This window comes from Clupea harengus, chromosome 13, assembly GCF_900700415.2.
Source record: "Clupea harengus chromosome 13, Ch_v2.0.2, whole genome shotgun sequence".
Classification (NCBI taxonomy): Eukaryota; Metazoa; Chordata; class Actinopteri; order Clupeiformes; family Clupeidae; genus Clupea; species Clupea harengus.
This window is the reverse complement of record NC_045164.1, coordinates 10,014,656-10,036,745: the sequence shown is the minus strand read 5'-3', so window position 1 is coordinate 10,036,745 and position 22,090 is coordinate 10,014,656. Positions and strand designations below refer to the sequence as shown.

The 22,090-nt window shown below is 43.0% G+C and overlaps 2 protein-coding genes across 2 annotated transcripts; one reads left to right on the top strand and one right to left on the bottom strand.

The window, feature by feature from the left end:
- The first annotated feature begins 1,734 nt into the window (after positions 1 to 1,734).
- LOC105911574 (3-oxo-5-alpha-steroid 4-dehydrogenase 2-like) lies at positions 1,735 to 5,218 on the top strand. Its single transcript, XM_012840393.3, has 5 exons — positions 1,735 to 2,220; positions 3,368 to 3,531; positions 3,740 to 3,841; positions 3,935 to 4,085; positions 4,210 to 5,218. The coding sequence occupies exons 1-5, from the start codon at positions 1,943 to 1,945 to the stop codon at positions 4,274 to 4,276; spliced, it is 762 nt and encodes a 253-aa protein (XP_012695847.1). The 5' UTR covers positions 1,735 to 1,942; the 3' UTR covers positions 4,277 to 5,218.
- A 2,332-nt stretch (positions 5,219 to 7,550) lies between these two features.
- On the bottom strand, positions 7,551 to 12,244 carry mkks (MKKS centrosomal shuttling protein). The gene is made up of 6 exons (XM_012840388.2): positions 12,226 to 12,244; positions 11,050 to 11,101; positions 9,685 to 9,950; positions 9,321 to 9,502; positions 9,053 to 9,163; positions 7,551 to 8,709 (listed from the first exon to the last, which is right to left on the bottom strand). Exons 1-6 carry the CDS (start codon positions 12,242 to 12,244, stop codon positions 8,290 to 8,292), a joined length of 1,050 nt encoding a protein of 349 aa, XP_012695842.2. The 3' UTR covers positions 7,551 to 8,289.
- Between the last annotated feature and the right edge of the window lie 9,846 nt (positions 12,245 to 22,090).

Sequence of the window (22,090 nt, the reverse complement as noted above, 5' to 3'; positions counted from 1 at the left end):
GTTTTGCCTTCTTGTATGTCAAACAAGCAATAGTGGCTTGTGTAGAGTATGCATGCTGTGCTTCAGCTAGACTACACAGCCAACGGTGTGGGTATGCTGTGCTTCAGTAAGACCACACAAGAGACAGTGCCATTTCCGTGTCACTGTCCATTCTGCCTTGAGACCAATCAGTGGGTTACGATTAAACATCTGTGCTTCACATTCTTCTGAACTGTATTGTTTGTCCGTGGTATTCAGGGCATGCAGTGACAGCAAGCATAGTGTGCAGGACGTGCTAAGCCATCTGTGTATACAGATTTCACATCAGATTGTTGGGCCATGGTTTCACAGTATTTCCCAAGCTGTTTGTCAAAAGGATCACGAATTGCCAAAGATTGGACATCCTGGTATCTGTTTTGGTCATGGGACAGTAACTCTGTTCTTTTTTACATCACAATTGTCCACACTTGCTTTTTTGCCCCAAGAAATATTTAATAATATCCCCCTCCTGCTGATACTCATATCTGGGAAATTGCATTCCTGTGTACAACAGTAATTCATTAAGAAAGCATTTGTGCATATTGTTGTTTATGGGTCAGTGCCACCTCCACACCCAGTTAATCCTCTCAGCAAGACAAAGGACAGTAATCATAGCTATTGTGCAAAGCTGAGGCAAGCTTATTGCAGACCATCATTTTTGGGTTTGGTCTAGATCAGGACATGCCATTTCATGGCCTCGTGTTATACCCAAGGCATAACCAATACCCCTATTATTCGAACGAGTCAGATACCTTCACTCTTTGTTTGTTTTGAGGTAAGAGGTGTTATGGTGTCGCATTTTTGTTCATCAGCCATCCTTTTAAATCTGATATGCCGGTCCTGAGTCTTTAAATGCACTTCTCAGCATAAGGAAACAAGAAATGACATCATTGTTTGAAGAGTCAGTGCTATATTGTATTGTGTAATGTCAGTAATTACACAGATCACAAGTAGTTCAGATGGTGAACATTAGAAGACTGTAGAAATGTCCAGAAATCCACACTGAATTTCTGTAAGGACAAATTTCAGTCAGACATTTCTGCCTCTTTGTGATCACGCTGAGGCAATTAGTCATTCTGTCACGGACTGACTAATGAATCCTGATGATTCATGGGTAATTAAGAGTGAATGGACTGGGTAATATTTACAGGGAGTCCATGTGTCCACCACAAGCATAATAACTATAGTCTCTGCGGGTGACAACTCAATTAAAAGAGTGGGGCTTGAAAAGGACCCAGGGAAGGCGTTTTGATAAGAAAAGAAAAAAGAATAAGAAAATCTTTTGGTTGAAATAAAGTAGAAGCACAGGAAAGCAAAAATGAACAACAGGGATTCAATGCTGAGATTCACACTGAGCCAAATGAAAATCCAAGCAACAATGGAGCAACATCAGCTCTCTCTGTGTATGTGTATAGGTGTGGGTGTATAACCACAAAGAAAGTCAAATAATTTTCTCATGATTAAAGAATTTGAATATAAAACAGTTTCCTCAGTAAGCACTTCCTGGGCTCATCAGATCAAAGGACTTGCCGTTATTAGGTCATGACCCCAGTTTTTACAGAGGCATATTTTAGTGCATTCAGGAAGTCTGGGAGCACTGGCAGAATGAGATCCTCATTTGATTTCCCAAACATATCATGTCACCTCCCTTTCACCCTGCGTGTCAGACAGAAAACCAAGCCAAGCAGGCGAAATTTCTCACATTTCATTTCAGCCATGAGGCAGCGCAGCCACAGCTCGCCTGTCTCACTCCGCCTTGCTGCTGCTACGGGGGAGGAGCTGACCAGACCAGCAGTGTGCTACCCTTACCTGTGACCGTCCAGTACAGTACCCCACATAACAGGACAAGGACCTGTAGCCGGACCCGGACCTTAACTGAAACCAGAACATCAGCTCCCCATCGACACACACACTTCCCTCCCCCATGGAGTGCCAGGGGGTCGTGCTGCAGTACCTGAGCATCATCCTCATCCTGAGTTCACTGCTGAACCTGCTGCGTTTCTGGAAGACCCCTGCATTTTACGGACGTTATCAGGACCCCTCCTCCAGTGGCTGGGTGATGCCAGCCAACGTGGCCTGGTTCCTGCAGGAGCTTCCAGCTTTTCTGTGCCCCCTGCTGCTTCTTCTGTTCACCGCACATGAAGCCTCTTCGATGGGCATGTATATACTCTGTGGGATGTTTGGCCTGCACTACTTCCACAGGTAGGTCAGTGTGTCTGGGAGATGAATTACAAACCCATATGAAACTGACCAAAGAGCAAAGACTGAGAAATTGATTAGAGGCCTTTTCAGATTTATACGCCATGCGTATTACATGTTAGCTATTTTATGTCGTTTTATATTTTGAATGAAAACTCATCTTTACAACTCAAAATAAGAGCATAGACATAAATGACTGAGGTACAGGCTTGTTTTTCCTTTTTAAAATCAGACTGAATGTTCCCCTCACATTTGCCTCAGTTCACGTGTAAGGTGATGCCAAGAAGGAAAAAAAGTTACTAGCAGCGACAGTTTTCCGCTGTGGAATCTGGTGTAATTCTATTCCACTTCTCAACCATTGAACTTTAAACCACATTTGTTCATAAAAGTAATAGCCTACAAAAGCTTAATCCCAAAGACAGAATATCATATGGAATATTCATTTTAAGTGTATAATAGTATATTTGCATGCAGCATGAATTCATTCATAACTGCATGGGTTTATATAGGGCTTTATAGAGTCTGAAAGCTCCACAAGAGGTGCATTGTAGGAAGGATGTATGGGATTGAAGGCAGTCTGCTCAGAATATCAGATGCATCTGAAATGGCATTATTTCACCTCAGTAGAATGCAGACCCAGTGTGATAATGCTGTTGAAATATAGTGCTGTCCACTCTCCACCTCTATCCCCTTGTAATAGACATATCAGTTATGCTAATTCTGTTGAGCAGATAATATTGGCATAGTATGTAATGAAACATACCACTACTAAAAAGACATTTTTTTAGTTTTTTTGTTTGCAATGTTATTGCATTTGTATAGTTTTTGCATTTTTTTTATCTGTGTGGAACATTGCAGTAGCAGTAGAAGTAGCAGTAGCAGTAGCAGTAACAGTAACAGTAACAGTAACAGTAACAGTAGCAGTAGCAGTAGTAGCAGTAGTAGCAATAGTTGCACCAAGTTTACAAACAAACCATTCCTGAGGCAGATATTGCACAGCTCTCATCTCCACCCCACACCCAAGTTACGCCACCTCCACACTTATGTCTTCAGAATTGTTTTCAATGGTCCAATTCTTGCAAGCAGACCCACCAGTCATGCACATTATCACGCTGCCATCTGTATATCATGATGTGTTTTGTAACTCCAGGACGTTTATCTACGCCCCACTGACCTGTGGACAGCCATTTCCTGTTGACATCATGCTGTATGCATCAGCCTTCTGTGTGGCCAACGGCCTCATGCAGGGACACTACTTGTTACACTGTGCCACCTATGAAACAACATGGCTGACAGTTATACAGCTTGTGATTGGTGAATCCCTCTTTAGTTGCTTTGAAGTTATTCAAAGAGAAAGATTTGAAGGTTTAGAGAGAGAGAGAGAGAGAGAGAGAGAGATATTTGAAATATATCATTACTGTTGGTTAAATAACAAAAAATTATATTCATGAGATAGGAATTAGATGATACACTATTTAATTAGAGCTGTTAGAGACTTCTACAACCAATGTTTATTTTTTAGGATCAATATTGTTTTACCTGGGAATGGCGATCAATATCCACAGTGACAGCATTCTTCGCAACCTCAGAAAACCTGGGGAAACAACCTACAAGATTCCCAGAGGTAACAGTAGTAGTTAGTAGCTAGTTTAACATAAGCCAAAACCTTCTTCTCATATAATCTTTCAGATGACCTATCGTGTTCTTCTCACTGCAGGAGGCTTGTTTGAGTATGTGTCATGCGCAAACTATTTTGGGGAGATTCTGGAATGGTTGGGTTACACCATAGCAGCCTGCTCCTTACCCTCCTTCTCCTTCACCTTCTTCTCCTGGTGTTTCATAATCCCCAGAGCCCACAACCATCACAGGTACCAGCAGAGATATAAATAGTATACAGACCTAGTTTCACACAGATATTGTAGCCAAGATCTTATCCACTGTCTATCCTCTGTACTATAATCTGTACTTTACTATACTGTTCATCTTCTCCAGGTTTTACCGTGAACAATTTGAAGATTACCCTAAATCCCGAAGATGCATCATTCCTTTTATCTGTTAGAAGCTGTCTCCACTGAACTGTAACATGTGTTGAATGTAACTTCCTGGTGTTGCAGAAGAATCCTGCCCAAAGCATATTCTACATAGCTAAATCTGTCCAAAATACTTGCTTCATTTTACATTCAAATATATCCAAAAATGAGAAAAAAATATTGGTTGCAGATCCTTTATGCGTGTTGTCCTTCAATTCAAAAACAGTGTGTATTATCCATTAATTAAAGAAGGAAATGTAAAGCATTTTATATGCATTATGTATTTACAGGCGTGTTCTATATCCGCATTAACTGATTTCTGTCCTCCTGTCCTGACTACTTGTAGAACCCATTCTGTGTATGACACTTTAATGAGGAAATTTATCCCAGGCCATGTATTTTCAACTGACAGTGCATCTTCTATATTTAGGGAACAATTTCAAAGCCATCTCTTCTTTCACTTTGATACTTTGAGTTTACAAAGTTTGCACAAAAAGACATGATAGTGGAGAACCTTGGCCTGATGATCTGTGCAACATATTTGATAAAGACACAGCAAATAGATGTACATTGCTTTGTTTACTCACCAACATGAATGCGTAAGAAACAGTCCTTACCTCCACCCAATACAGTCACAGGTGATTTTTAAATCTGATACCTCTCTTTGCATCTCGGTGCAAATGGAGAAATATGTTCTACGATTTGCCACAAAGATTGTTACATTTGGTCATATCTCCTAAAGTTCCATCTGGCTTTCTCAACAAAATGATAAGCCATGGCCAATCAAAATTCAGCAGCTAATACATGCTTGTGTGAATAGTCAATATTAATGACATGTTTTAGGCTCATTAATAAGACATAAAGAAGCTATTTACCCTTTTTACCCTATTTACTTTCAAACATCCATTCCCCATTCAAATGGTCCATAAGATGGCGCTACAACAGGTTACACCATGTTTTCCTCTGTTCCTCTGCCATGGTTTGGTCTTTAAAATTCATTCTGACTTTAAATCCTTATAGAACCTTTCCAAATAATTGAATCTTTCACTACTTGGGGCATTTATTTAGGATAAAATATACCCGTCCTGCATGTGCAGCTGGTCATATAGTGTTACTGCTTCATACACTTCCAGTGCACAGCCGACACACTCACAAAATATAGTTCCTTATATTTCATACTTAGTGCTGTTTCAGCAAATAACCTTGGTTTATTGATTCAAAAAATTGGTAGGGTCTGAAATATATGGGAGTCAAAATGTGGGAAAGGTTAGTAACTGCACATAATTTTAAAACTACTGTTCACTGCAACTTCACAGAACGATGAAATATGGCTTAATCATTACATCTTGGGACTAGAGGCCATATATACATTTTGCAAATACAGCAGCCACTTGTGGACCCTCTTCTGTTAACCCAAAATATGGCATATTGTTTTTACTTAACCCTATCATCCCTGTTGTATCATATTTGCTACAAGATTTTTTGAGACATCTACTTCATCACTATCAAATTCAAATGTATCTAATTTAAACAAAAAAACCTGTTGTATGCAATCTGACATGTCTTCTGCCCTCTGGTGGATTATCTGTGCACTGTAGGTGAACTGTAAGCAGTAGTGGGTCTTTGAATGCTGTATCCAAAATGGCTGCCTTCATGTCTTAGCCTCACAGTTCCAGTCACATCTTCTGAAAATCAACTCTATGAAGCCAATCCGGTTTCCAGCCTGCACACAGCATGAAAACAGCTCTGATAAAAGTTGTTAATGACCTGTTGATGGCAGCCGACTCCGGGTAACCCAGTATCCTGGTCCAACTCCATGAGAGCGAGGAATTCCACACCGTGGACCATAGTCCTCCAACGCCCTATGAGACCTACACAGGCCTGAAGTGGTTCACCTCCTAACTCACCAGCTGGAGATATCACGTGTCACTGGGGGTTTACAAATTGGATGGCACTACACTGACATGCGGTGTCCCACAGGCGTCAGTGCCCGTTTTGTTTTCAGTCTACTTGCTCCCACTTGGGCGTATCATCAGACAACATAGCATCCACTTCCACTGCTATGCCGATGACGCCCAGATAAATATTAAAATGCAACCCAACCCCACCGACACAATCTCCACCCTTAACACCTGCCTTGAGGATCTGTGCTCCTGGATGAATAACAACTTCCTCCAGATCAACAGCAGCAAGATGGAGACAATCCTGATCGGCAACGCCAAACAACTTGCAAACGCTGGTTACATTGGACTTTCCCTGGATGGCCAGTTCATTCCCCTCTCCTCTGCAATCTTGGTGTAAAGCTCAATTCCACACTCTCATTCCAAGCCCATATCAATCACATCTGCAAGATTTTTTTTTTCACCTTAAAAATATAGCCTTACTGAAGCAATCACTTTTAAAAGACGACACCAAAAAGTCCAGAGTCCTCACCGGTTTAAAAAGGTTAGCCCACATAACCCTCATACTCGCCTAACTTCAGTGGCTCCTAGTCCAGTACAGGAACCAGTTCAAATTCCTCCTGACAAACAAAGCACATCACCCCGGTCCTCTGAAACCTCCACTGGCTCCCGGTCAAACACAGGATCAACTTTGAAATACTACTCATCACCTTCAAAGCCCTCAATAACCTTGCCCCTTCCTACCTCTCTGACCTCCTCCCCCTCCACGCCCCTACCCGTTGCCTCAGGTCCGCCGGCGCAAACACTCTCAAAACCATCAGGACTAAGCGCCGGACCTGGGGTGACAGGGCCTTTTCTGCCGCTGCACCCTCCCTCTGGAACGACCTCCCTCTCCCCATCCGCCTGGCTCCCAACATAGAACTATTTAAACACTCCCTCAAAACTCACCTGTTCAACCTCGCCTTCACCTGAGCATCCCCTGCTTCCTCCCCTCCACTAATAGACTTAGTTGCTACTTTTCTTTTTTATATAATGTTCTGTTTGTCTGTTTTGTCCGACCCTTTTTCTTATATTTTACTGTTGTTTTGTCTTGCTTGTCCTAAAATGTCAAAGCGACTTTGGGTATATAGAAAAGCGCTATACAAAATTTAAGTATTATTATTATTATTAAAGCCTTAAATGGCCAAAGCCCCAATTAGCGTTCCCTCCACTCCAGCCACTCGCCTCTGCTCCACATGGCCTTCTGTTCTTTTCCCCTGTGCCTCTGGAACTCTTCTATAGCAGCCCACTCCTTTGAATCCCCTTTCTACTTAATTGTATTTAATTCTCATCTCTTTTTATTTTACTTTTCTTTTTATTTATATTGCTTTCTCTTTTGTTTTATATTCATCTTAAAACCTTGTAATATGAGTAAGCATTTTATTAATTATAACATCACCATAGTCTTTAACCTGTGAAGCGCTTTGAGATTTGTCAGCAGATGAGAGGCACTATACTAACTATACTACTACTACTTCTACTACTAATAATAATAATAATGATGATGATAGAGGGGCGTGGCCTGGAACCCCAGAAACCACTGTTGAGCCTTCTGGAGGGGTCATGGGCTAAATCACTGATGTAGGTTGTTGTATCCTGCTGATCAGGATCTATGGTTGGGCAGTTGTTATATTTGTTATGTTAGGTTGTTGGGTATGAGTACTATGTGTCAGTGAGAGGATTGGTCGCTGTGTTAAGTCCCCAATCAAAAGCACAAGGATCTGAACATCTTTTCCTGTGTAAAACTTTAAAAATGTAATTTTCTCCATTATATTTGTATTGTAATTCATGATGCAGACAGAAAGATCATATCTGAGCAACTTTTTGATGACACGAAACTTGGTATATGCTGAAGTGTTTCAACGACAAGGCGGAATGAAAAGGTTGTTAAAAAAAACACATAATGTATTCAAAAAGCTTCCAAATGCTACAATAGGCTATAATTAAGTTCCTTACAACTGTACAACTGTGCTGTTCACCCCTTTGACACAGTGATATGAAATTAATGTACTTTAGTGGTGTCTTATTAGATCTAAAATCTCTATATTGTTCAACATAAGACAGCCGTGGTTGTGAAACATATTGCACAGTGTCTCCATCACTTAATTCACATCCCTAATAATGTACTTCACCTCCAGGAGGAGACTGGACATCTCTATGGCCACATTCAGAGCATTGAGTTTTGCCAGAAAGGAGTCTAGCACACACCCCTGGGAAGCTGAGTTTGTTGGGGGAAATGGACAGAAATCAGGGTATCTTGTGTTGAGGTGGGTCCACTGCAAGGTTGTACTGTCCGATATCAAACCACAGCCACAGGAGCGGGTTGTGTTGTTATGCATGCCTTCATCTGAGGCGGAGGTCCAACGGTGGCCATGTGTCAGGTCAATTAGGGAGTCTCCACCGTCATGCTCAAGCGCTGATGCCACAGCTTCCAGCGACCGACAAAAAGCATCTGCCCCCTGCAGGACGTCTGAGGGAGAGCAGCCTAGTGCAGTCGAAACATCCAGCATATTTTTCTGACTCTGTGGGGATCCACGAAAAGCAAGTTGATACTACTGTCAGTTCTGACTGTACCAAAGCAATGAGTAATTCCAATCTGCATGACAACCGACTGAATGTCTGCCAATTCCCACAACACCCTGAACAGTAAATATTAAAATAACCAGAAATAAAAGTAATACTAAAGGTAATGCATAAATAAAAATCCAAGAGGAACACGACATTTTTTGGGCCTTTATAGGGGTCACCATAATAGAAAACTGCATCAAAAGCAACATTATTAAATATATTATATTAAAATATACTGAATATGTCTAAAATGTCTACACACCTTACAGTAAGAAAAAAACAGTAAGGGGAACAAACCATGTGGCGAATGTAAGCAGCTAGGTGTGTCTCAGTGCAGCCACCCCCCAGCAATGCATATGGCTCCTTCAGGGTCAGCCTCAACACATGCGCTGCCTTCTCGCATGCCAACTGTCATTTACAAACAAAACAAACTTGAATAAAACAGTTCCCTCAGGACAAAAAAAAAATCAAAGATGTGGTTTGCATATGAATACACTCATTTTGCTACTTGCAGTTGAGATTAAAAAAGGTACCTGACACCACAGAGATTCCTGCATTTGTTTACCTTGAGTTCATCCAACATGGTCTCATTCCTGTGGCAAAGCACCATGGTACAGACCACAGGGTTCCCAGAGGGTATTAGGTGAAGCATCTTTCTAGATCCAAAACACTGTATCTGCAGTGCGTTCACCTGTCCGTAGGCCTCTGCAGGAACTGGGTAATGGAATGTTGCCATGGCCTGAGCACCTGTCACAAAGATTAATTGCCAAGAATGAACACAGATATTTTTCAGACATTGCATAGGCATAGTGTACTGTATGTTTACCTAGACAAAATAAATTAGCAAAATCTTCAATACTGACATGTTTACATGTATGTATGTTGTACTACACATACATGTAGTGTATTTTACACATTTTAAACTAAACCTGTCATGGTGATGACTGGATCCAGGAGCGCAATGCCAAGCCTCTCCACCACCACAACGCCATGTTCTCCCAGGTACTGCTGCAGAACAGGGTGGATCACTCTCTGGCACATGAACAGGGTCACTCCATCCTTGATGATCTGCTCCCCCAGCTGTAGAAGTTTGTCTAAGAGGCCTGCTTCTGGATCAGCTCCATGGTGGATCTCCAGGGTCCTCTTCCCAATCTCTGACAGATCTCCAGACAGTGAGGCACTGAACACCACCACCCTATAGGGACCAGATTCAAGTCTCTCTATAGCTTCAGATGTAAATATATCAGGCATGTCTACAAGTAAGCCTGAAAAGACTGCAGAGTTCTCCACTGCCTCACCCTCCAAAGCAACTACTACTGTCCTGCCTAGACGCACATTGTCAGAGGTATTAGTGGGAATTGTTTGTAAGAAGGCCTTCATGACCAAAGTGCTGATGTGGTCTGTCTCAGAAGAACTAAGACCACAAGCTGGTTTACTTGTTATAGTGCTTCGAGCTAAGGCTAGAAGGTCCTGACAGCTGCTGTAATCTATTTTGACCTTACAGTTGCAGTCCCTTTCCATTAGGTATGTGTTGCAGAGCCCCTGTAGATGCCTATTCACAGATATCGCAACACTGGTCCTAATATTAAGTATTTTACTGTTTTCGACGAGTCCAAGACATAGAATAGCTGCAAACAGGCCACAGTCACTGAAACGCTGTATGTGATTTTGTAAGGAAACAATCAACAACTTCAGTAAAGGTTCAGACGTTTGCATCGTTCTGAGCAGCACTGCAGATGTGGAGGTGGTTTGAACATGGCCTCCTACGTTGTTGTGAACTTGCTTGAGTCTGCCGTGTGGACCATAACATGATCTTACAATTTGCCGCAATAAAGTCAGTTTTCTGCTGATATCGCTATCAGACAGAGGTTCATCCTTACATACCGACTGCGTTTTCTTGCAGAGACGCGACATGTTGAAACCAGTTTTGTTATCTAACGTGAGTAAATGCTAACTGAGGAACTGATTTTGGTTGTTAAATATAAACCAAATTACACCTTTAATGCCCGTCAGTAAATCTGCAAGAATATCCAGCACTAATACAAAACGCGATCATGTCCAACATCTTCTACGTTTGCGTCTACTTGGCACCCTAATCCTAAAGGCGTGCGTTACGGCCATTGCCAGTCAGTAATAATGTATCAGTGTGATTCGATGGGTAAAATAAAGTGGCATTTCACAATGTGTTTTAAAGGTTACGTCGAGTGTAGTTTTATGTATTGATATGAGTCCTACCCATAGAGTATCTTTTCTACTATATCTTTTTTTTAAATTCCGGCAGTAAATTAGCTTACCTCGGTGGTTTCCATAGCAGCCGGGTCCTTACACCCACGTGATGAAAACATACTGGGCATGTTCGCGATGCCCAAGTGTGCCACGTGTGGAATGTGTGTTTGTTGTATTTTCGCGTATTACCTCACGAATTGAATCTACTAGAAGCAGGCTACATTTCATCGTTGAAAAAACACTACTAATATAAAAGAATAACAATTGAACTTATCTGTAGGGAAATTACACATGAATTATATAGGCCTACTTACACCGTATTCGGAGCAAAATTGTAACTAGTTTCACATTAAACACCCATTTTTTTTATTTTGTATATACTAGTTGTTGTTTTTTTATGATTCATTTTCATAAAATGGTCCAAAGTAACAGCTAAACACTTTAATACAATACAGGCATCTGCAATCACTACTACAGTCACAAGGGGGCGACGCACACCAATGACATAAGCTAGACTACTTTCCTGTCGACAAATCTATACAGTAAAGACACTGGGGTTTTTATTTTGAAGAAAGTACATTTGATCAGTTTGGAGTCCCAACAGAGGTGGTGTTAAAATGTAGTTTATTAAGGACTTATAACCGATACACACTTGAAATGCAGGCTTACAAACTTGTGCTAACCGACAAACAGACAGGGACCAAGAACAGGAAACCAAAAGAAGTCCATCAGTCTTCTTTATTAGGCAACTGGAGGACCAGGTTATGGATGCTTGCACTCATTTGACACTATTCTAAATGAGTCATATGTCTTCACATATATCATATATGGCATATCTAATATAAACCATTAATTCATTATACTGTTATGGTTTGTTGATATTTTTCTAATATTTATTTATTAAATAAAGATTATCAAGAATTACTTTATAATAATAATAATACATACATACATTCAGTATGTGGGCTCCCAGAGAATCAAACCAGTGACTTTGGTGTTATCTGTATGTTGGTCTAATTCTTTTTCTGCATGGTGGTATTGCATTTACATTTGATCCGGACACACATCTTGGGCTATTTGTGCTGAGAGAAATGTACTTTTAACTTGCATAACCTTGAGGACAATCATTATTTTCTGAGACAACTATGAAATGAACTTGTTATCTTCATGATGCTCATATGAGTAGTATACATCAGAACATGTATAACTTTTAAGACAGATAACTAAGTACACTGACAGCTTACCATTTTCCTTTTTCCTCATGTTTGATGTTAAAAAAAAAAGAAAAGAAAAATATGACTATTCATCCTTTAGTGGTGGATTATGGCATTTATTGTAGGCTATTAAACAAACAGAAAATAACGACTCCCAGTGTGTGTCCCCCCTCAAACGGCGATCCACAGCAGTGAAGGGGACAGCTGGTGTCGGGTCCCTGTTCGGCCCCTGGTTTTCTGGGAACCTCACGATGGTATGCTTTCCCATGCGCCTTCCCTGCTCTCCCTGTCCCCCCACTGGTCCCAGGGCTGCCCAGCCCACTGGTGCACCCTTTCTCTCTGTGTGTGTGTGTGTGTGTGTGTTCGTGTGAGTGTGTGTCAGTATTGTGCCTCAATTATTAAAACGGCAGCAGAAACTCATGGAATATTTAAACTCATTACAAGCCCTGAATGAAAAGCTGGCCTTGTTCGGGCAGCAGGGTGCAGAGGAACGTGGTGCAACGATGCCCATCGTTGCCAGGTGGACAAAACCGTAGCAACAGCAGTGAGGCCATGGGCCATCTCATGCATATTTAAATATGGAGGACTCGTTAAAACAAAAAAACAGAGCAGCTAGGGCACCTGCCTCACACCTGTTGTCCATTCACAGTAATAATGAACTGCTTTCATTGTGTGTTTGTGTGTGTGTGTTTGTGTGTGTGTCTGCGTGTGTGTTTGTGTATGTCTGCTTGCGTATTTGTGTTTCTGTACGGTGGCCAGCTTGATTGCATACTTGCTGTACTTGATGGCTACCTTTCACCACTGTTCCACCTGGCCAGGCTGCAATTGGAATGGTTAGTTCAGAGGTGTCAGGTGCCACAGTTAAGAGTTGGTGATGGGTGTGGTTCCTTTTCTTCTGGAGACTAAAGACATGCTGCTGTCTGCCATCCACCAACATGACGCCCCAGGTACGTAAACAAAAAGGTATGATTTTTTCAGTGTAGATTGAGGAATCTCAATCTTGATCTCACTTCATAGATTTCCCACATCTAGTGTTTGTCTGGTAAGTTTCCAAACTACCCTTCCACTCTATCCTCACCCAGGTGGGTCATTAAGAAAATCAACTAACTGTATCCTACCACAACAGATGTAAAGACTACGTTGTTGGCATTTTGCTGCCTTTTCTTATTGCTGACCCATCCCAAGGCGTTGCTTTAACAGACCCTCAGATGGATGTAACACAATCCAGTTGCTGTGCATTCCACGGCTAACTGGCTGCCAATAACTTCACTCCTTAACACATCTCTCCCTGACCCCTCCGGTCAGGGTGGCTGAAGACAGTGTGCCGAGCTGGACACGGGGGCTTTAGCCGACAGCTGCTCGCAGTTAGCCCCGGCTGTGGTGGAGGTGAAGCGCGGCACCAGCTGTACAGTCATGTGACCCTCCCGTCGTGGCTGCCACCACCGCCACCGCCCCACAGCTGCCACGCCCGGTGCCCGCCAGCTGCCACAGATGTTCCTCTTCTTCTCGGACGAGGCAGCACAGATGCTCCCATCAATGCTAGCTGTAAAACAGGGCGGTTTGTGTTGGGCCGGCTGACTCACGCTCAGGTGGTCAGGATAGTTTTGCGATTTTGTTTTTTGTTTTTTTTTGTTTGTTTTTTCCCCCTCTTCTCTTGGTTGCTTTTTAGTGCTTCTGCTTTCAAGGTAGGGTCACAGGGCGAGAGGGGGTTGGAGGGCTTTCTTTGTTTTGTTTTGCTTTGATTCACATATCTCGAGTGTGAGTCATTTTCCACGTGTGTCAATGAAATGTTTCCTCACTTTCTCACAGAGCCATGAAAATGTCTCTTTTACCTCAGCACTCACAGACACCCAGTGGTGGAAAAGGACAGTATCGCTGACATGAGGACAGAAGGCAAAGCCCTTTTTTCCCCTTTTTGGGGACTTCTTGGGATGTGGGAGAGGGTTGACGTAATTGAGCGGCCCTTTGATCTTTGACACACACGCCAATGTATACGCACACACTCCCCAGCAGTACAAAGCCACGCATACACACAAGGGGGACACACAGAGAGATAATCATGATACCACACATGCATGTTTCCAGTAACCTTTTCTGATCTCTGTCTCTCTCTCTATTGCTTTCTACCTGTTTCACACACACACAAACACACACACACACACACACACACACACGTACACACACACACATGCACCCTCACATACACAGGACATCATGGCCAATTTTATTTAGCTTCTTAGTGGCTTTTGAAGAAAAAGAACCTGGTGTGTGTGTGTATGTATGGGGGGATGTTGAAGAAGATTCTTGACAGGAGGGGCAGCCATTTCAATTTTACAGTGCCTCTACAATGCCTTTCAGCTCTCTGCCCTCTTTTTTGTTCTTCTTCTTCTTTTCTTTCCTTCCATCTATCTTCTTCTACTTTTTCTCACCAAACCTCATTCCAAAACAGCGAGCGATCCGCGGCCAGGTCTCATGCGCAGGGGCCTTGCCTCGTATTGGCTGTGACTGAAGACAACATATGGACGATGCCCTCCCTTCCTGTTTCAGGGGAATGTTGTTCTGGCTGGGCGGACCCCTTGGGAAAGGGAACGTGACCTCTGACCCCCGGGAGAGCTCATTTACCACCGGCCGGCGGGGAGGAGGTGATGGGATCTCCAGGAAGGGATGCAGTCAGCCAGCTGTCACCCCCCGAAGCAGCAGACTCCATCATCATCCCCAGCCCCAATAGCAGCAGGCCAGGCCTCTCTCTGGGCCCAGGGACCCAGCACACTATGGAGGAATGCTCCCATCTTTTTGGAGATGGGAGGTGAAAAGGGGGTGGCAGTGGTACAGGCCGTAGGGGGTGGAGTGGGTATCAGCATGGCCTGAAGTGATATTTGGCCACTATTCGGCCTGGTGCTCTGGTGATGCTGGGCTGGGTTGAATGTTTCATAATTATTGTTTAGATTTCAGGTGGAAAATGGGAGGCGGAATGACAGGTCTGCTAATAATGATGTTTGGGTGGACAGGGCTTTGCGTCGACTGTAAGAGTCTCATTATTTTGTTCCTGAAAGGAGGTGAAGGGGATGATGTCAGCATGGCTCTATGGCCAGACTGTGTTGTATCTCTGGTGTTGCCTGGTCATGCTTGGATTGTTAATAACTGGTCATTTCTTTGAGGAGTGATGATATATCATGGAATAGTAGTGATGACCTATTGGTCTCTCAGTCAAGGTGTTCATGTGGAAAATACTTTGTGGCAAAAACCTCTGTCTACGCAGAGTGGTGGTGGATTGTGGGTGTAAGTTTGGTTTTATGAAGTTCTGTTAATTTTTTCTGTTATACATTGGCATTATGGATTTTTCACAACATCAACCCCGTCACACACACACACAAGCACGTATGCATGCACACACACACACGCACTCCCCCACTACTCCAGTGTGACAGCTGTGGGCCTGACATCACTTCCCAGGCTGTGCTCTGCTGATGCAGTAATTCAAGTAGCCAGTATTTACAGACTCTAACCCATCTTCCTGCTGTTAACCATCACCTCAACACAGCACAGCACGGATGCCAAGCACCGCCAGGTCAGGGTGCGCGTGTGTGTGTGTACGTGTGTACACATGTGTGTGTGTGTGCCTGTGTGTGAGTGTGTGTGTGTGTGTGTGTGTGTGTGTGTGTGTGTGTGTGTGTGTGTGTGTGTGTGTGTGTGTGTGTGTGTGTGTGTGTGTGTGCTGAAATCTGAGCCATCCATGACACACTGTTCAAAGGGAGGATGCTAAAGCGCATCACACCCAAGCGCCGGTCTCGGCTGAATGGGTGCCTTGTCTTGTCTTGATGTGACACATAGAGTTGTTTGGACAAGCACTAGTGGAAGAGAGAGTTCAGATGTCACATACTGTCTAGCAGTGAACACCGAGAAATGAATTTGTTTCTTTTGACTATGGCAGGACATCAGATGATCCATAATAAGTACCTGCTGAATGCAACCATTCAGCCATTCATTGGTTTATTTTTCATTTATTCCCTTTTTTGCTCATTTTCTGTAATAACTAAGTTCATTCTGAGGCCTACCACTTTTGTTTTTTCCAGGTTCTTCAAGCACTCACTGTTTGGCATCTGAAAGGGTTGAATAAACATGTAACTCAGCAGGGACAAAAATACCCAGCTTGAACCCAAAGCAAACAAACACACAAACCCAGCAGCTCCAAACCCATCTTTCATCTTCGACCAGAAGAGGAACCCAAAAAACCTGCAGCGTGTGTGGAACTATCATGTACAATAATGCATCCTTCCTTCCTTTCTTTTTTTACATGCAGAGAAGGCCAGCAATGGACACATGCTTTGTAATTTGACAGGTAACTGCAGATTTTTCCCTGTAAAAGTCTTTCTCACAATGAAGTGCTTCCAGCAGTGCTCTTTAAATGACTAGAAATATGCAGGTTGAAGTTTAATGTTGTTAAATTTCGTAATAAAGCGCATTTGGTGTCAGTACCTAAGAAAAGCATCTGGAAGCATGTTGCATGGGAAATGATTAAAATGTTCTTTGGCCGTTGTAAAAGCCACTCTAAAACGGCAAATTTTCCAAGTTGTTAACAGTGACTGGTTCAAGCTGTTTGAAAATAGCCCTTGGGATCTTGGAAACTTTGGAGGTAAGCTAATGTTTTGTTTTTAAATAAATCATTGAAAAACGGACGTTCATGGCAACACTAAACTGCCCTGTCAATCTCACTAACAATATTGTCACAGGTAACGCTTCAAATCAGCTTAGCTTGTTCACCTGTGTTTGGTGAGAATGATAATTGTCCCAAATCGTCTTAAGAACAAACAGCCAACAGTTGAGAAAGCAAGGCACTTTTACCCCGCAATTACACTGGTCACCACATAAATAGTAATTCATCTTGTCGGATGACAGTTGCCAGACCATAGCCAAACAAAGGCAACCGAATCCTTTAAAGGGGTCTAGAGTGTCCTCAATTGGCTCTTTGTATTTCAGGACATCAGACAACAAACCATCAGACAACAAACTATCCAGTCGAATAGTGGAGTGACACAGTGGCCAACATGTGGCTTTATGACTTTTTTTCAAGATAAATCAACCCTTGTGCTTGTATGAGTCTTCCAATACATAAAAACGGATCAAAATCCTGCTATACCTCAGGAAAAGTGAGTCCACTGTAACTTCTGGATTAGAAAATGTGTCCGCTGAAACCCGCTTGAAAGAGGCAGTGCCGTGTCTACATTCATTTGGAACATTTGTGCACTTTTGGTGGCAAAGTTGTCAACCAGGTTTTGGCTGAGCAGAGACTGTAGGCTCCAATTCATGTTGGCAGTGAGAATAAAAAATACTGATGGGTCATCATCCCATCTGCAAGGGTTATGTGGAGCCTCCTCTGAGCTACAGCATGTTGAGTTCTGTACAGTATCTCAAGCAGTTGGACTTCAAGTGGATTGTGTCACACAGAGAGCTTCTGACAGCAATAGAAACTGAGGATAGTGAAGCTTGCACAATTACTTAAAATAAATAAATAATTCATCCAAGGATTTCTTCACTTCCAAAGAAAAGTTGAACATAGCCAAGTGATAGGAAATGTATGCATCTACTGTCCAAAGTCTGATGATTCATAGAAAACAACGAAAAGGAAATAGAAAGAAAAGAGTTCCAGATAGTTTCAGTCCTCATGCTGCACAGTGAAGAAACATGTAAAGACCTGTGAAGAAGTGCCTTACAGTGCGTGGGCGCTGACATACAGCTACACTCCCTGTAGATTTGAACGTTATTCTTGGAACATCACCGTGAAGGTCACAGTGACAAAATCATTTTTTATTTAGCATGTGTATATATAAACTTATATATATAGATTATATAAATGATTATACACTTGATTAGATGAGGAATATTTAGATGTGTATATCTGTCTACGGACATTACCTTCATACAGTTAACAAACTATACAAATGAAAGCCTAGGTCCCTCTGAGCCAGTGGTCAGGGCTGGCCATGGGGAGGCAGGCTGGGTCAGCGCAGCCGTGGTGACAGGCCGAGGCCAGCCCCCCGAGCACAAGAGCAGGGGACCCACTGGGAGCAGAGAAAACACTCACCGGCCCCGTCTGACACCAGAGGTCACAGGGTCAACCCCAGCCACTGTAGGCAGCTTAGAAGGCAGGGGTCTGCCCGCCTGCCCCCACCACTCTCTCACCCCCCCCACCCCACACCTCCCCTTTCTCACATCTCTCACAACACACACACACACACACACATACTCTCACACTCCCCCCCCCTCCCCCCTCCCCCCACAGCACCATCATTTTGAAGACCAAGCAGCTGGCAGGTGTCAGGGGGCTACAAAGAGCTACAAAGGGCCATCTGTGAGCGAGGGACTGTCCCCAAACCAGCCCCTCACTGGCTACTTCATTAAACTTTCCACTTGATAAACCCACAGCGGCCTGGCTCTCCCTTGCCCTCTCCCTTACTCACTCTTGCCCTCTCTCTCTCTCTCTCTCTCTTTTCTCACTCTCTCTCACTCGTGCTCTCTCTCAATCTCTCTCTTTCTCACTCACGTTCCTTCTCTCTCACACACACACACCCTCTATATCTCTCGCTATAGCTTTCTCAATCTCAATCTCATTCTCTCTCTCTCTCTCTCTCTTTCTCTCTCTCTTTCATTCTTGCTTTCTTTCTCGCTGTCTTGCTCTGGCAGGCCAACATGTGTGTCACACAGCTCTCTCTCTCTCTCCATCCACTCATCTTTTTTTCTCCCTCACTTCTTCTTTTTCCCCCAGCCTGTCCCCACCACACACTGCTGACCCCACATGAACTGAATACTCATTACCTACTTTCACTCGTTCATCACTTTTGCTCCTGTTGTTGCTGCTGTTGTTGTTTGAAGCAAAGAGTGGAAAATAGAGGACTTGAATATGTTGGTCAAGGGGGCATATTTGCTTGGTCGGTTTTCCTGTCGTCGGTGATGGAATTTGTTGCATTGTAAATATACAATTAAAACTTGCGCTGAGCTTTTATTCTAAAATTAAATTGCTGTGTTTTTTTTTCTTCTCGATAAGACATATTGTCAGTTTCACAGAATGTCAGGGTTATCTAAATATACCAGGGAAAAAAACGTTGTACAAAAAAACTCTTTCTATGGACTTTTCTCTTTTTCTTATTTATGAAATTATATTAAGAACGTAACTTTTAAATAGTTAGAAAGATCTTATCAAAAGTGTCCACGATAAGACCATTATTTTCTAAGATCACTGGCTTACTTTCATATTGTAACACTGGAAGTCTCTAGGAATCTTCACCAAAATACTGTGTGAAACTGGCATGCTTTCTATGAATTATGTTTGTGAAGTCAACATCATAAGACAGTCAATAGTCATAATGTCACATTACAAGGGTTACAACATTTTATATGTTATATATATATATGTTTATATTAACATTTCAAACAGTGCTGCATTTCCAAGCAAGAGCAAGTGCAATATACAAACATGTATGTAAAACCTTTACAAAACTTGTCATATCCCTTGGATAGGAAGGATAAGTTTGGAAGACAGTGCTACAAACAGAGATGGCTCAATAATGCTGCGCACTGTTGTGTCAATTTCCCTGAAAGAATGTTTTTTTAGGAATAACCACAACTGCAGGACAGTAACAGAGCCCACTCAGTCAAGGGTCAGCTCTCAAAAAGTAATGACTAGACAAAAACGTTGACTCAGCAGGCACATTTTGGGGCGCGTTCGGGATCAAGACCCTGACTGGGTTGGCGTGCCACCTCCCCTTTCGCCATTTCCCTTTTTTTCCCTCTGAGCGCTGAAACGGTTAAGTGGGTAGCGGGCCGGCCTGGGAAAGGGTGGGCGCAGGATATGGGAGGGGAAATGGCTGGAGTAAGGAAAGCCTCGTTCCCTGCTCCCGCTCGCATAGGAAATGGGCACAGATTCCAAGGAAACTGTCCTGTTCCTGACTAATCATTCCGGACAGACCCTCTGCAGTGGCGGGGCCCTTCCCTCTCTATACGTCCCGACCGCCCCAACAACATTAGAGGGACCGAAGGAGGCCAAGACTGAGGCCTTGGCGGAATGGCAGAGATGCCTGGGTAGGTATGCAGTCGACAGGAAGTCCTTTGTGTCCCCTTTTTTTTCTTGGCCCCCGCTGGTAGTCTGTCATTCCTCGAGGATGGACAGTAGTCGTTTGGAATGTAGAATTTATGAATTGCAGGAAAAGGCTAGGTCTGGGTTCAGCGGTATTTAGGTGCATCGAGGGATTGTGAGAGAGACTGAACTTCCTGAGGTGTCACTGTGACTTCAGTGGGTATTGCATTGCATTGCATTGCATTGTCTGGGTTGGTCAACATGGCGGTCAGGGAAGAACACTCTAATAACACCAATCTGGACTCTAGATCTGGCCCTGATCTGGTGTTTTTCTCTGGGAAAGGAAAAACAACTTCATGTCAACAAAATAAACGCTCCTCTCACAAGCTGCTAATGCCAAGACACTGAATCTGATATAAAACTTCATGATTAAAACATCCTGATTTTACCTTGTTATAAATTAATCATCAGCTGGTCTGATAAAGCTGAAGTTGATGAATAAGAAATGTAGGCCGCCTGCAGCATTCCACAGAACTCCTCTCATCGCTGGTGGTGTAACAAAAGAGCCACGTGGATGCACACAGTTTTAGTTGAATTTAAAATAACAGTTACCTAGCTAGCTACCTTACAATGTTTTCTTACACCATACCAATCAAAAGAAGGACCAGGAATTGTTGAATGAGTGCTTGTTGACCTGTTAAGTGGATGTTAAGCAACGTGTTCAGCAGGCCTCATAGCTTGAATTAATGCCAACAAGTGAATGCAAGTAAAGTTCCGATCATTTCCATCAAAGTCACATAGTTGACCTTTGAAATGGAGAGTAGCATGTGGTATTTTAAAGCATTTCATTCTACCCCAGTCTGCATAACTGTGCAGCTAAGGGTCCCTGAGCAGCAGATGTAGGCATGTCAGTGGAAATCGATCATTTGAGCCCGGAACAGAAGACATGGCTATTTATTGGCACTTAATGCTCTTTGAAAAGCTCTCCCCCAGTGGGACCCTTATGCACTCATTTATATCTCCCAGGCGGTGGGGAGGAGGGCGAGGTTGACAAAGTGACTACTGTCACACATGTTCTCGCAGCCATACATCTCTCTCCTACTGCCTCTGCCTCCTACTGAGCTAGGAGCCACGCCACGGCCATGATCTCCGAGATCATTTTACTGGTTGACCATGCTGTTTTCTCATCAATGTTTTCTTTTCTGTTGTATTCTGAATTTGCAGCACAAATGGGGTAAGTCAAGTGTATCAGAGTGATTACAGGGACAGCTTCAGATCTGAGAAAGGGGTTCACTGGTTCAGTCCAGAGAGTTGTTCAGCCTTTGTATAGACAAATACACCGTATAAGTACTTCATTTGTTTGGTTTCAGCATTTGTGTGCTCTCTCTCACTCGGTTGTTGTCAGTGAAAAGCTCCCAAGATAGACTAATGAAAATGTCTTGCTATGGAACTTCCTGACTGAGTTCATTTTTGTCAGAGACTTTTGTCCCAGTTTACAATAAAGGGCTCTTCTCCAACGGTATGCCATAGATGTTATCCCAGTGGAGTTTGTATTGCCTACGGCTACAAACAGACATCAGTAACATAGATATTAATGAGGTAATCAGCAACAGTAAATCATGAGGTACTCAGCAATACAATCATTTTACACGGGGGGATTTTGTAACGCTGGGCTCCGACCCAGCTGAAGGGAGTTGCTTATTAGATATAGTGGAACACACTTAAATGTACTAAACATGTTCTCAATCAACAGTCCCTTCCCTTAATTGAACTGAGAACCAAAAACTACCAGATGCCTTTTTGTGTGTCTGGGAACTTTCCCTT